The following is a 15,836-nucleotide window of genomic DNA, read 5'->3' on the forward strand; positions in this document are numbered from 1 at the left end:
CTCTTCTTTGTCCAGTTTAGCAAGATTTTATGGCAATGTTGTGCTGATGATCAGATGTGATGATTGTCTTCATATAATGTCTAGTATATAGACCTCTGTAATAAAACAGGTACAGGAAATGCATTGTGTGTTTTTACAGGAAATGCATTGTATGCTTAGACAGATTAACATGTTGGAAGTGTTATTTATTTACATTTGTCATGAGCAGTGATAGAGAGAACAAAAATGTTGAGTTGTTTATAGTTAGGCTAGTGAGCTATTTGTTAACCCGTTAAGGATTGATTGTTTCCCTCAGCTAAATAAAAAGTCTAGTTTCATCTAAGCTAAAATGCAAAAGCATTCAAGCTCTCCTTTTGGATTAAGTTGAGGTGGCAGTTTACTTCATAATGGCAGAATGTTTCTCTCAGTCAAATCAGTTTATGTGGCAGTACCCAGGATAAAAGAGTAGTGTTCCAGGTGTCCTTCAGGGGTTAAGTTCTGTTAGAGTGGTGAGACTTGAGTAGTGAGCTAAGATGAAGGATTCTTCTTGAGTTACTCTTAAAGTAGTGTAGCTGTTTTATTGTCATGGCCACCATAGATAAAATATCAGGTACGAAAAGTGGATGTTATATTATTCCTTGTATAGAGGATACTTTTCTTTTATAACTGTGATTCACCAGTTGAATATATATTAATCTGTCATATTAAACAGTATTAGTTGTGAAGAGAGAAGGTATCTTATGTTAAGTGATGAATTTGAAAATTTATTTTTCAGGATTTTTATCTATGTTTTTTATCATTGCTGTACAGTAGCACAGTACTGTATGGAAAAAAAAAAAAAAAAAAGACAGTTTCCATTGATAACTGTAATTATAGTACAGTAGGTTAAGTATGTGCTGTGTTTAATTACTGATTGAGAATGGAAATTAGCTTCAAAGAAAAATACACTAATGTATGTATTCGTGATTATATTCATTTGGTAGGCATATATTTTATCAGGCTTGCCAACTGCACTAACAGAGTATTCAAGTTTAAATGTGTATTACTATCCATGCATCAATATTTTATCATACAGCTTTTTTTTTTATTATTATTATTATTATTATTATCATAATGCTAGACATGATTGTCACAGGGGATGTAGCTCTGGAATGTGTCAACGATATGCTTCGGCGACATGATTTGTGTGTGTGTGTGTGTGTGTGTGTGTGTGTGTGTGTGTGTGTGTGTGTGTGTTCACATTTACCCAGTTGTAGGATCTGAGTTAAGTTGATATTGTCTATTTGTTTTTATTCAGTCAAGCTTTGAACATTTTTTTTTTTTTTTTTTCAGATGGTTCAAAAAACTTTTACCTCTGTTTGGGAAATTAAACTTCCTTGCTTCATTTGGACACATACTACTGTACTCCTCAGTGTATATTCACATCTGGTTTTCCATTATTTTTCACAAAAAATATCCTTTCAGCTTTTTTCACTTCTGTTTCTGTGTGTGTGAGAGAGAGAGATGGTGCAGAGTTGTTCAGTTACAAGTGTCATGAGTAACTGGAAAATTCATAGTTGTTGACTTGTTGCCCCATGGCCAAATATATCTGGTGAAATTAATTGTAAGTTTGTAAATCTCAGCACTAGGTCCATATTCACAAGCAGGCTTGCAATCTTTCCCCTGTTATGGCTGACTTTGTTTTACAGGAAGGATAAGGAAAGTAGAGTTCAGTCTCTCTGCATCTCAGGTACATTGGCAAAAATTAGATATGTTTTGGAGGGAGAACAAGGAAAGGGGAAAGCAGAATTTTCCCATGACTTTTTCTTTATGCATGATGATCTTGTGGATTAATGCACTCGAACTGGATGTGGCCCACATGGGTTGAAATCCAAGGGTTAATTGGGGTTTATAGCTCATAATTCCATTCAGAAGAATGGTCATCCTTGCCCTAAGTGTCTGGGCTGAATATCTTAGTCCCAGGCCCATATGTACAGATTGGACAATAAAGTAAGAGATTAAGCAACAGGAACAGACAGTGAGGATACTCTGTATAAACAAAATGTTGGATGCTTTTTGAATGAGCTTTCTGCTAAACTTCAGTTAAGATAATGTGATAAGAATGAACTGAAATGAGAATGGTGAGATGAAGGTGTAGTGCTCCATTTAAGAGTACAATATGTGTGTATGTGACCCAGACTGGTAAGTTAAGTCAGTTTTAACATGGGAAAAGACTGAAAGTAGCTGGTTGTAACTCGTAGCAATGCACATCTGACTGTGGAAGGGAGACTCAATCAGACTGAGGGAAATGTTAGGTGAGGCCCTAAGAAGGGATTTCAGGGGGTAAGAGTTAATATTCATGATGCAGGGTACTTCAATTTGGACAGTGGCCTTGAAGTGAACATGGGTGACCCATGTACACAGGGAGCATTACTTTTCCAGATGTATGTATTTATGTACAGTATATGCTGTCAAGCAAATTAATGCTGCCAAACTCACTGTACTTTACATGCTAAGACCAGTGACAAAGAATATTAGTGAAGTTCGCTTAGTGGAAAGCCATTCAAGAATTATGGTGACCTGACTTAATTCCATGTGAAGTATCAGTAGGCATCAGTGTACTCTCAAGCAAATTAATGCAGTTATACTCGCCGTACCATACCTACCAAGACCAGTTATGAAGAATGTTGGTGAAGTCTGCAAATAGTAACAAGTCATTCAAAAATTATAGTCAGTTGTCCTCACATATACAGTACAGTATGTGGAAAACTCTGGGTATTTGGAGAGTATATCAGGGAATAAATATGGGAGGAGATACTTTGATCACATGAAGGCACAAGCTTTGTATGCACACAAAGGTTACCATGTGAGTCTGGGCCAATGAACCTCATACATTATGAGAAGTGTTATGGACATGCACTTTCAAGTAAAACTAAATTCATTTTGGCTTTACCTGAATTCTGGTAAAAATGAGAATGTGCAACAATTGACTGATAAGTATTGGAAAGAAAAATTAAGCTGACGGCTTGAGAAGAACGACAATGGGGTCTGGTTTGAGGTAGGTCAAAAAGGGAGGAGGGGAGGAGTGAGATGAATGTAATGATGTGGGACATAGAAAGAAAAGGATAGAGTGGAGCAAGGTTGCCAGGAAGAGCTCAGGCTCTGAACTAGGTGAGAAGGGTAGCTGCTTGTGCTGGAGCAGAACAGGAAAAGAACTGACAAGGCACATACATATAAATGGGCCACAGGGAGTCTGGGACATTGTTCAAGGTTGAGAATGGAAATGAAGAGAAGATGGATAATCCCCCATGCTCGTACATCCCCACAGTGAAGGGTTTGGGAGGGTGTCATCTGTGGTGTGTGCCAGCTGCCTTGGTAGACTGCTGAACCCAGGTACTGTATCATTCATTGGGATTGTTATCAGTTCTCCAACTGATGTTGGCACAAGCCATCTTCCCATAGGAACCAGAGAGGCTTTCATGCATCAGTGTAAACTCAAGGAAGCATGCCACACCATTGTATAGACAGTGGCCACCTGACTTATTTCCATGTGTATTATCAGTAGGTATATAGTACTGTACAGCTTTCTGCATGAGTAAGGAAGGCTGCAATGATACATAAATGTTATGTTTCCCATCTTTCCCATTGTCCCAGTTTTCATAAATTGTAGACCACATTAGCAACTGGTGTAATGTTTTTGTAAGGTCTGGCTGACATTAGATTTCAGCAATAATTAAGCCCGAGATAGTTACCTCCCTTCTATTTTGGCTGCCGGTATTTTTTGGCTCTCTTCTTATTACTGTTTGCTTTTTTGTAACATAATTAATTGGCTCTAATGAACAAGATATGATGTACAGTTTAGTGGACCAGCTCAGAGATGGCCCAGCAGACATGAAGCATTACCAGAATCACAAGTGAGACATTCAGGTGGTCTTCAGAATGGGTCAATCAGAAAAACAAAAAGGAATGCTTAGGCCAGGGACTGCATGGACAGATAATGTTTTCATGTACAAGTAGATTGAAAGCACTGGCAAGCAAGGAGAAACTTAAAGAGACATTAGAAAGTGTATGCTAGTCTCTACAAACTGACACTTTGTACAATAAGGGTAAGGCCTATTTGACCATCCTGGAACAGTAAAAATCGTCTGAATTTAGTATGGTTGATAGGAAGGAGTGCAACTGATAGCAATGTATAGACTGTGATGGTTGGTCACGGTTGGTGTTCAAGGATTGGTCAACGAGTTCAGAAAGGCATTACTCAAAGCAACTACAAAGGTGTAGCTCACTGTGTTCTCTATAGCCAGAGGACAGCACAGGAATATAAGGAGTGTCCTGTGTCAAGAGTTTTGAAGCCATTAATACCTTTAGACATGACATTTTTTCTACTGTTACTTGCAGGTGATTTCATTCAGTTCAGGACAGACTTAAGTCTCTCCTGAACTGGATGAGTTAATCTAACCTTAACCCATTCATACTGAGATCCTTTTTCTGAAGTCTAGGAGTATCAGGAATAAAACAAAATATGGTATATCATGCTGAAGAGGTTATGAGTGGATTCTTAATTTCAACCAGGGCAACCACAGATGTCAACATAAGAGGACATCCACTAGAGACAGAGGAATAACTGAGTCTGTGTATAGCACTATCTTGCATGGTTACTGTGCAACCAGAAAAAACAGTGCCTACTGTAGGCCTAAAAAAAAAAAAAAATACTGTGAGAGATGTCTTAGTGGCCCTTCAGTTTCGTGAAAGATCATTACGTTATGCTGTACTACACAACTGCTGTAAAAGGGACAGTGAAATTTAGATGGCAGTGTGTTGTGAAGGGATGAAGATCGCACGCAATAGCCCAGAGCTGGTAAGACAATGGGCTGCAACCACACCCTCCCCCACATTGGTCTCTCATTCATTGGTGTCTTTCAAACTAAAATATTGGTCATTTACGAATGATTTGTGATCTTGGCCACATCAAGAAGCAATCATGGTCACTTCACTGTTATTTTCTACTGAATAGACTACAACTCGGTAGCAAACAGACACATCATAACTCATGAGAGGGAACCTCGATTTGTCAGTAAAGGAAAAGCAAGTAACCTTCTTGGTCACAGTGCCTCCCAAGTAAAATGTGGGAAAGGGAATGAGAAGGGATCTCCACATGCAGATATTCATTCTTAGGTCTCTGGTGGAAAAGTTTCTAGAGAAGGGAAAGAAGTTGTATGTGGCTTCATGGATTTGGAGAAAGCATATGACAGGGTGGTTAGACTAGGATTGTGGAAAGTATTAAGAGTGTATGGAGTAAATAGGATGTTGCTGAATGCTGTGAAGAGTACATATGAGGGTGCTAAGGCTGCAGTGTATGTGGACAGTGAACAGAGGGAATTTTTCTATTTAAAGGTTGGATTGAAACAGGGATGTGTCATGTGTCCATGGTTGTTCAATCTGTATGTGGATGGTGTTATAAAAGAGATACAAGGTAGGGCAGTGGAAGTTGGAGCAGCCCTAGTGAGAGAGGGCAGTGTTTGGAAACTCCCTGTACTCTTGTTTGCAGATGATAGTGTTGTTAAGTGAAGACGAAGGGGAGCTGCAAGGCTTGGTCATGAGTTTGGGTGTGTGTGTGTAAGAAACGGAATCTAAAAGTGACTGTAGGGATGGGAAAAGTTATGGTCTTCGAGAGAAATGAAGTCACTGAATGTACAGTGAGGTTGGATGAGGAGGAAATGGAAAATGTGAATGCACTTTAAGTACCTGGGTAGTGTGATAAGTAAGGATGGAAGCTTAGAGGGTGAAGTGCTTGAAAGGGTACACGGAAGAAAGGTTGCTAGATCTTTGAAAGCAGTGATAAGAAACAGGGAAGTGAGCATGAGAGTTAAAAAGTTACTGCATGACGGAGACAAGTCAAAAGTGAATGCAGTGGAAAACTGGAAATGAGATTTGAGAGGGGCATGTGGAGTCACCTTAAGTGATCTTATTTGACTTGCGGTACACATTCTCGACAGCGCACAGCACAGCAGCATACAACAGCTATAATCAACCCAATGTCAGACAATGAATTTTCTTGAAGCCCCTTTAATCAGACAGAATCTTATATTCTGAGTATTTATTAGCTCCGTGGTTGATCTTTTATTTGGTATAAAGCACAGCACATAAACAATTTGAAGTGGCCACAAGTAGATCTATATATATATATATATATATATATATATATATATATATATATATATATATATATATATATATATATAAATAATAATAATAATTATATTACTTCCCCCTGTGCTGGTTGGTTTAGTTGCCGGTAGGTGGCAGCAGAGGTAGTGTTGTGGTCGGCTCAGCTGGGGTTAAGGGTGGTAATATAATCACAAATTCTTCCATTATGGGGAGCTTAGCGAGGCTGGGGGGAACGGCACTGAGATTGAACAGGCGCATTTTCTGCCCTGACCTGATGCGAGTTGCAGCAATATCCACATCCAAGAAAAATAAAGACACTGCCACCATCGCTGAATCTCTCCTGGAACCCCGAGCTAAGACAGAAGAGGCAGCGGTCACTAGTAAGGTGAGAAGGTAGCTCATAACAAACAGGATAATCACAGTTTACCTCAGAGGTGAGGTACTATATATTGATGGAATGTTAACATTGTCTTTTTTCTTTGTTTACAGAATTGCTGAAGAAGTAACCAACGGGCACGAAGCCAGTTTTGGCTTTACCGTAGAAAGTGGAAGATATTTGTTTATCTGTCTATAGCCAGTCACCTTAATCCAGGAGGGGTTGGCCACAAATAATCACTTTCATGTCGTCCTTTTGTCCATCATTAGGCTATATACTCTTATAAACTTGCTCCACCCTCTCATATGGTACCTCGCCACCTCAGCATTGGTGTCCCCCTCCCCCTCATCTCTTGCATCATTCTCATTCTTACTATGAATCTTTTAGTCTTAATTTTCTCTACATAAAATTACATTTTTTACATTACCTATCTATATTTTACATTACCTATCTATATATAGCCTGACGCCCTAATTCCGCAAAGGATAGCCACAGACAAAATGCCTCCAAGTTGCTCTGTCACCCACCATTTGACTGCCCTTCCCCAGACTTACTCCCCCCTCCCTCATATAGGCCTACCTCTCAACTCAATCTCTCCACTTCATCCTCAGTCTCCCCCTCCCTCCACTTCACCTAGTTACACCCTCTTAGTCTTTCATTCTCCATTCTCTCCACGTCTAAATCACTTCAGTGTATTTTTACTTATTTTCTTAGTCACATCCACATCCACCCCACAATGTTCTTTCACTTCTTCATTCGTCAACCTGTCCCTCCATGTCAGTCTTTCATTCTCCATTCTCTCCACATGTCCAAACCTCCTCAGTGTATTTCCCCTAGTTTTCTTAGTCACATCCATATCACCCCACAACGTTCTTTCACTTCTTCATTCGTCAACCTGTCCCTCCACGTCACTTGACATTCTCCTCAGGTAACTCATTTCCACTGCTCACATCCGTTTCGTTTTTGAAGTCTCTAACATGCTTGCATGTGTCAGCCTTGGTCACCTAATGGTGTTAAGTGTATACATTACTAAGGTTTGTAGCTAGATTTATATTATCTACATGTGTTCTAATATGTTTTATTTAAACCAAGGAAAAAAATCAGATTGTTGTTGTGTTCATAACTCATTATAGTCATTAGCTTATTTTGTCAGGGAGTGTCATTATTTTTGTACTGGAAGAATATTTTTTTTTTTAAGCCCCAGAACGTCCGAAATGGCCCCACATACGGCTGAGACTAAACTGGGAACCCAGGGTAGTCATGTGCATTCATTTTCTGTTTATGTACGAATTTATACAGTGTGTCCAAATGCACCAAAGTTTGAGTACAAATTCGGACACCCATTACTATATTTGCCATAATTATAACATTTTAAATTTTTTACTGCTATGATTTGATACCCTAGTGGACCAGCCCCACATACAGTACTTAAGATCTTGGACTGAATTAAAAACTAGATTACATGGCACAAAGAAATGAAAAAATCGTCTGAATTTACCCCAGTTTACGGTACCAGTATCTCCTTAATCATGATGTCACAGCAAAAAAAAAAAAAAAAAAAATAAAAAAAAAAAAAAAAAATCATCAGTCATCTATGCATGTAAAGAGAAGGGTACTGCATAAGACTAGGTTGCACCTTACAGGTTGTGTTTAACATGATTTTACGTTCCAGCATACTGTACTGCAGATGAATAGCAAATAATACAAAATTATGAGAAATTGTATTTATGAATACAGTAATATTTATCTAAAATGTGTTGAAAGCTCTTATACCATCAGCTTCACACAAAGTCAGTGATTAACATTGTAAGTAGAAGGTACCAGTAGACAGTCATTAGCTCTTGCCATTGTCTGCAGTGTACCATACATTACATACACATTGTTGGTATTGAATAACTGTCTACCAGTAATAATTGTGGAAAACAACATTGTGTTTAAAACATTTCAATTTTTGGAGTGAGTTAGAAATCTTAAAACTGTGTATACTGTATTAAAAAGTATGAATCACATACTGTATATGGCAGATTCCAATACGATACCAATTATTGGTGATTTTTTCCACCATGATTCCTATACCTGTATTAAACGGCCTTTGCTTGCCGATTTAAAGCAGTATCAAACTGAAGCTTCTCTTTGCAGAACTGGGTGAGCTGGGGTTTCGACAATGAGAGTGAGGTTGAGGACAACACTCTGATGCATATGACCTTCTTCTTCAGTGTCACCCTCTGCCTTGTCACTGTTGGCTTTGTCTGGGCCTACCTCCCAGATTACAGGTACAGCTGCCATTATGACATTCCTCTCATAATAATGGGAAGACATAAGATGTTGTAGCTAAGGTATAGCCTGTGCAGAGATTATATAATGTAGTGAAGGTGGAATGTGTTTAATGGAAATGCAGTATACCAAAGAGCTTGAATTAGTTTGATGTACTGTACCAGTGGAATGGTATAAGGTTGTGATTGTGGCTCTGTATAAAATTGAAAGTGATCAAATTGAGTGCAAGGTCTGTTGTGGGCTGTCTACTGAATGTTGTAGGATATCTTTATGGAAGAATTGGTGTAGTGAAGGCCAGAAATATACCATAAGATTGAGTAACTGGGCACTTAGCAGGGGAACTGGGTGCCCACTAAGTTATTTGCAAACTTTCCTATATAAAACCTATAAATCTTTAATTTTCTAATTGTTTCTGGTGCTACTTGTATAGCTAAGTCCCTCAGCAATAACGTACCTCAAAATCAGCAGTTAGAAATAGGAAAAAATAGTGCATTGACCCTTTCATGCATAAGAGTGACGTTTTGAGAATTCAAAGAAACCCCAACATTGGAAATGCTAAGAGTAAGTTACCTATGTTAGAAGTTAGCTAGAGAACTCTACTTATGCTCATTAATTGGACATTATCAAAGGTTGGATGGGAACTAGTTAGCATGTTTCTGCAGTTAAACATTACTGGGTAATGGCAAGGGTAACTCAGGTGGGGTAACCTGGCACTTTGGGGAGGGCAACTGGTCACATTAACTAATTATCATTATTTAGTTTCTTAATTTGTCTCAAAGACTCCGTGTCATCTATGTTCTGTTGCTAAGTTTCAGGGATGCACCAGGCTCTGAATCTGTTTGCTAGTTTGCCCACAGAACCGCAGTGATGATGCAAACTACAAAATCCTGAGTAGCAGGAGTACACCTGTTTTTCCTGCGTACGTTTGTTTATTTATATTTGTTACTGATTATGTTTCCCTGCCTAAGTTTATGTTATTTAATAGCAGTCAAGAGTAATGAGCACCTTCATACAGTAATAAAAAGGTCTGGGTGCCCGGTTGCCCCATCGCGTGGGGTAAGCAGGCACCCACCTTGTTTTATTTCTAAGCAAGTTGTTTTTGTATCCTTAAGTGTCTGGTTCCAAAAGGTAGCCCTAAATGTGTTATTTAAAAAACATTTTTCACTTGGTTGCACATCTCTGTAATATTGACAAAAGAGAGGTAAAAGTGGTGCCCAGTTACCCTATGTTACGGTAGCTACAAGAATCTCTAATGAGTTGTAAGGAAAATTGTTTTAGGAATGGAGAACGCATGTGGGCTCGACTGTTTGGTATATTTTCACATTTATGGATTAGGGAAATGGCACAATGTATATGGGGAAAGGATTATGAAAGTTTTTGTGTGTATGGAAAACTGTTGGATGCCTTAAGGCTAATGAGGGTAGTGTGGCATGTGTAAGAGTAGATGGATGTCCAAATAAGTGGTTAAGTACAGTATCAGTGTTGGAATGAGACAAATATATATATATATTGCCAAATGCCTTAATCCCATAAGGGGTGGCCACAAACAAATCACCTCTGTGTCGCCGTCCCCCACCATTTCACTGCCCTGTTCCCAGTTCACACACGCCTCTCTCATATACCTCTTCACTCCAACTCTCAATTTCATCCTTGACCTCCCTCTCCCCCTTCCACGTCACTCACATACACTTTCCTAGTCAGTCTTTTACTCTCCATCCTCTCCACATGGCCAAACCACCTCAGTGTGTTTTTCCTAACGCTTCCTATCACGTCTACATCCACACCACAACGCTCCTTCACTTCCTCATTTGTCAGTCTGTCTCTCCATGTGACTCCACATGCTCTTCTCAAATAACTCATTTCCACTGCTCTCACTTTTGACTTCTGTCCCTCCAACAAAGTTCAAGCTTCACTTCTATACATTAGAGTTGGTATCATAATACTGTCATGTGGTAACTTTTTCACTTCCATGCTCACTTCCCTGTTTCCTATCACTGCTTTCAAGGAACCAGCAACCTTTCTTCCTTGTTGTACCCTTTCATGTGCTGGAATGGTTTGGTCATGTGGAGAGAATGGATGACAATAGAGTGGTGAAAAAGGTACTTTATATCTGAGCGAATTTGAAGTAGGGAGGAGGCAAGGTAGGCCAAGAAGAAGGTGGAGGGATACGGTGGATGAGTGTGTGAGGAAGAGAGGTATGAAGGTTGGTGATGCAAAGGGACTGATAAGAGACCAAGCTGGAAGGATGAATTTTGTGCAGAGAAATGCATAATCAGGGATTTGGCACCCCTTTTTATCATGACAGCGTACAGGTTGGCTGTATCAGGTAGGTATATGTGAAGCTACAGAACGTGGTGAAATTTTTTGGGCCTATCTTATGGAGCCAGGATTCGAGGGCTTGAATGATGAGTGAATGGAAGTGTGGCCCATTGAATCGGGTAAATTTTGGCTGTCTTGATGTTGCTACTCCTCATCCTGCCCTAGGGTGGGAAAGGAGATCTGGATGATGCTGATCATGATGCATGTCTCCCTCCCCATCCTCCTTCCCTCTCCCATCCCCTCTTGGCACACTGTCAGCTGCCTGCCTGGCTGTTTAGTTGCCCTGAAGCATCTCAGCACCACACATTCCACCATCCAGCCTTCCTGCATGTGATGTTTGATGTGCCATTTTTTAGCAATAGTATTGTTTATGAGGATAATAGCATTACCTAGTGTTTCTGTGTTAGTCTGTCTTGATTGAGTGAGGTTTATGAGAGTTTGGGTTTGGGTCTGGAATGCATCTCTGGCTTTTCTTCGGTATCATATGGGGAAAATTGCTTTGATATCCAACATACTTGCTGACCAAACACTCCGTCTAGTACACAACACTGCCGGATATTGGGGTATGGATATATATATATATATATATATATATGATAAATAGAAAGATACTGTATACGTATCCGCTTCAGGCTCAAAGGCCGATTTTACAGAGATGAGCACTGCAGCAAAGCACCTCATGGTGTATGCTCCCACCATTACGTTTTATATATATATATATATATATATAAAGTTAACATTATGTTTTGTTGGCCAGGATGGTTGACTGGTCACAGCGTGAGGCATACCTGGAGCTGCGGCAGCGTGAGGCAGAGGGGCTGCCACTCATTGACCCCAACCTTATTCCCACTGACAAAATTGAGCTGCCTGATGATGAGGAATTGGCCAACACTGAGATCATCATTTAAGCAGAGGTTGCTGGAGGTACAACACTTCAGATTAGAACTGTCATTACCAGAGAGTTTCAAGCTGTCCAGCTTTGATGAGCTAGATAACATTAACATATTTACGTAAATTGAAATTATCCTCCTACAGTTGTATCTTGTGACCTTGTAAAATGTTTTTCAGGTAGCTCACTGGTAGGAGTACCTTCTAGATTATTTTTGAAAGTTGAAATCAGTTGACTGTAGAGTGCTGTACTGTACTTCTCTTTGCCTGAACTGGGTGTAAGTGTGTCTGGTAGTGCTGGACTGAAAAAATAAGTACCGAATGGTAAAGTATATTTATTTTTTCCTGCCACCAAAAGTAGTGCAGAGATGAAGGATTGGACACTTTGAATAACAGGGAATAATACCAGTGTAAAAATTTTAATCACAGTATTGTTATTGAGCAGTAGCTACATTTAAATATCAAAATGTGAATTGCTGTAGTAGTTTTTATGCAAGATTATGCGTAAACAGTTTTTTAAAAATTTGATGAACCCATGTCTGACAAGGAACTCCAGTGTGGAAGAAGACTTCTAAATGTATGGTATGTCTTACCAGGTTGTATTAATAGTCTTATTGTTATAAAGTCCTAGATTCCATGCCACTGGATCAAAGCCTTGCTACTTTGTCAACATTTCAGTTTTTCAGAGCAATAAATTAATGTGGTGGGTGTGTATAGTGATGTCAGATGAGTAGTACTATACAGATGTATTCAACTTTTTTTTTTTTTTTTTAGGGCCTAGAGTTTTTGCCAACCCCATCGCTGCTAGACATCATTTTGGGGTTGAACAGGATTGTCTAGAAGAATCAGGAATAAACTAAGATAATGCATTATTGTAGTGCAGGGGTCAGTGTCAGAAATCTGCCACTTTCCACAGCTATTAGAAATCATGGTTTACAGATAAGTGATTGGTACACAGAAATTTTTACTGTACTGCTTAGAATGTTAATAGTTGCAGTATACACTTAATAGCCACACCTAGTGGTGCAGTTTAAAAGGGCTGTCAGGTGGTATAGTGTCTAAAGTTTCCTACCACCTTTCTTGGTTGTATTTGTTGTTGATGGTGGACAGTTTACAACAGCAAGACTTGTTCAAATTTTCCAGGGGGTTTGATACTTTTTTTTTTTTTAAATTATTATTTCTCTTGGTATGCAACTCTGACAGTCCAAGTTAAGAGGTGATAGATTTTTAAGATTGTAAATAAACTAATATTGTACAATAAATGACAAAATAGTTTTCAAAGTTTCACATCTTACCTGTGCTCGTTCACTCATCTATCACCTAGCCAGATTCTGTATTGCACTATACAGCTAAGCATGTTATTCCAGATGTCTGATGTGAAGGTGGCCAATCATTCATCCATGAGACTGAACAGTAAAACCCAACCACCCCTTAAGCCATATCAGGTTGGAACATCTTAAATCACAAGAGTACCAGATGTCCAGTTGTTGATAACATGATTACCGTCCATTTAAATTGTTTCATGGGAGGATAGGGAACTATTTTAAGGTGGCCAATCATTCATCCATGAGACTGAACAGTAAAACCCAACCACCCCGTAAGCCATATCAGGTTGGAACATCTTAAATCACAAGAGTACCAGATGTCCAGTTGTTGATAACATGATTACCGTCCATTTAAATTGTTTCATGGGAGGATAGGGAACTATTTGACCTGTTGAGTGTAGAGCCACTTGCAGGTAACATTACATCAAATGAGAGGATAATGGGTACCCCACATGAAAAAAAGAGGATTGTTGAAGGTGAGTTGCTCCATGCTAAGCAGCTCCAGTGAAAGGGCATGAATAATGAAATAAAAGCATTCAGGGGCTGAATGATAATTGCCTGCCAAAATATGCTGTTGGTTAAGGTACGGGCTACTTACAAACCAGATTTGAAGAAAATTTACAAAACTGTGGAATTCAGTCACTACATTTCACAAAAAGCCAGTCCATATTAAAAAACATGTTATGACTGACATTCAGTCATTTGTGATCAAATTCTCACCAAAAGTCGTAGATTTCTGCACATCCACATAGTTGCTATTTCCTGAAGGTATGGTGGAAGTTCATCAACAACCTTTTGAGATATTTTGGCAAAACACACACACACACACACACACACACAGTAGGTAAGGAGAGGGATGTGAGAGGGGTGGACAGAGATAGGGATAAGTGACCTGAGGTAAGGCAGGGCTGATGGTTAATCTCAGGTTGGATGGTAACTACATCAGCCAACAGTCACCATAAATTTTAGTTTTGTAATTTACCAATGAATTCGATGATGACAGAGTGGTGTACCTCTCTTAGTGGCTACTAATTTAAAAATATCACTTCTTAGAGGCAAACCCAAAAGTCACTACTAACTGGGCATCCTGTACATATGATGGAGTGATTCCATTGTTCAATCTCCAAGTAATGACTGATCTCTATAATGCCATGCATACAAACTAGTAAACTGCTAATCAGTTTTGTTAGTGTGTCATGTTTGGAAGGTAACTGTGCATGAGTGATTGCTGTTCAGACAGGGGCTCTGAAAAACTCCAGAAAAAAAATGGGAGAAATGGAGTTCCCCCAAGCTAAGCCCTGTATTGGACTATATAGCCCCGCTAGGGTTACAGGAGCGAGCTACCCCTCCCAGCACAGCAGCCCGGGCAAGGCTCGAACTCGCAATCCCCCGATTACGAGTCCAGCGCGCTACCACTGTGCTACCGCGCCCTCCAGAAAGGATGCTGGTACTATGATGGCCTTGATGCTACATACAGGACAGTGTGAAAGTTGCAATAACATTGAACGAAGGCACTTTAGTGCCCAGCCAGTGTGAATGGGAGTGGGGAATGAAAATGATGCAAATGGAGTATGTGATGCAGACTGTAGGGGGCATGGTGGACCAAGAATATGGCTAGTTAGAGTAAATAGCCAGTATATAATTCATTTTACGCATAGAAATGCCACGTCTTCATCTTGAATGCTGTGCTGTGAGAAGTGGTTAATGGTACACTATTGTGATAGTCCTGAAAATGTCATGGTCAGTATATAGAGCTGTAGTAATCCCTATTTGCCAGTGAGCAATGGGAGAATTTGCAAAATATCTGAAGTAAAAAATAACTTTAGTACAAAAGTACTAAGATGCTTAGCTGATGAGACTAGGGAAATGATGGAAAATATTTAATTGGACCAATATACAATAGTACAGGACAAGGCTTCAGCACTTCATAGCCTTAGTTCAAGCTGGTCAAATTTCAGAGGCCTGCATGACGAGAGTTTGGCACCCAGTTTCCCAGTGAGGTAATAATAATTGGAATGACTATAGGTGTGATGAAGTGTATTAAGTGTGGATGTTTATGCCCATAAGGAAAGATTTCACATGCTTGACTGGCAAATGATCATGGCCCATTCATTTTTTTTCCCCTTTGGATTCTACCTCACCCTATTCTTTGGTGGGAAAAGGTCTAGATGTAACTGAAAAGACTGCCTGTCTGGCATATGGTAAGTGAATTGATTTGGAATTTTTTATATGAAGAAACCCCGAGAGAGACCTTGATAGATCATATAGCCCCGCTATGTGATGTGATAGTGCTACCTCTCCCAGCAGGGCAGCTACCCGGGCAGGGCGCAATCTCTCGACTTTTTGGTCTCGAGTCAGGCACTCTACTGCTGAGCCACCCAAGCAAATTGATGTAAGTACCAATAAAACAAGTGCACATAGTAAGGCCTGAGGTGGACATGATTCTGGGGCCTGAATGTGAATGTTTGACCCATTTTACTGGGCATGCTGTTGATAGTTATCCCAACTTCTTTCCTTACATGTGGATT

At 39.6% G+C, this 15,836-nt stretch overlaps 1 protein-coding gene across 1 annotated transcript; it reads left to right on the plus strand.

Moving 5' to 3' along the window:
- Positions 1-6,262: 6,262 nt before the first annotated feature.
- Positions 6,263-13,257, plus strand: NP15.6 (NADH dehydrogenase [ubiquinone] 1 beta subcomplex subunit NP15.6). The gene is made up of 3 exons (XM_080274394.1): positions 6,263-6,511; positions 8,642-8,775; positions 11,853-13,257. The coding sequence occupies exons 1-3, from the start codon at positions 6,332-6,334 to the stop codon at positions 12,001-12,003; spliced, it is 465 nt and encodes a 154-aa protein (XP_080130520.1). The 5' UTR covers positions 6,263-6,331; the 3' UTR covers positions 12,004-13,257.
- Positions 13,258-15,836: the final 2,579 nt, after the last annotated feature.

This window comes from Coenobita brevimanus, chromosome 57 (assembly GCF_032717465.1).
Source record: "Coenobita brevimanus isolate Jiangsu-jjx chromosome 57, ASM3271746v2, whole genome shotgun sequence".
Taxonomy (NCBI): Eukaryota; Metazoa; Arthropoda; class Malacostraca; order Decapoda; family Coenobitidae; genus Coenobita; species Coenobita brevimanus.

Excerpts from the sequence above, each read along its gene's own strand:
- NP15.6 (XM_080274394.1), top strand. The coding sequence starts at position 6,332 with ATGGGGAGCTTAGCGAGGCTGGGGGGAACGGCACTGAGATTGAACAGG. Across the intron at positions 6,512-8,641 it reads AGGCAGCGGTCACTAGTAAG|AACTGGGTGAGCTGGGGTTT; the intron begins GTGAGAAGGTAG and ends TTCTCTTTGCAG. Across the intron at positions 8,776-11,852 it reads GCCTACCTCCCAGATTACAG|GATGGTTGACTGGTCACAGC; the intron begins GTACAGCTGCCA and ends TTTGTTGGCCAG.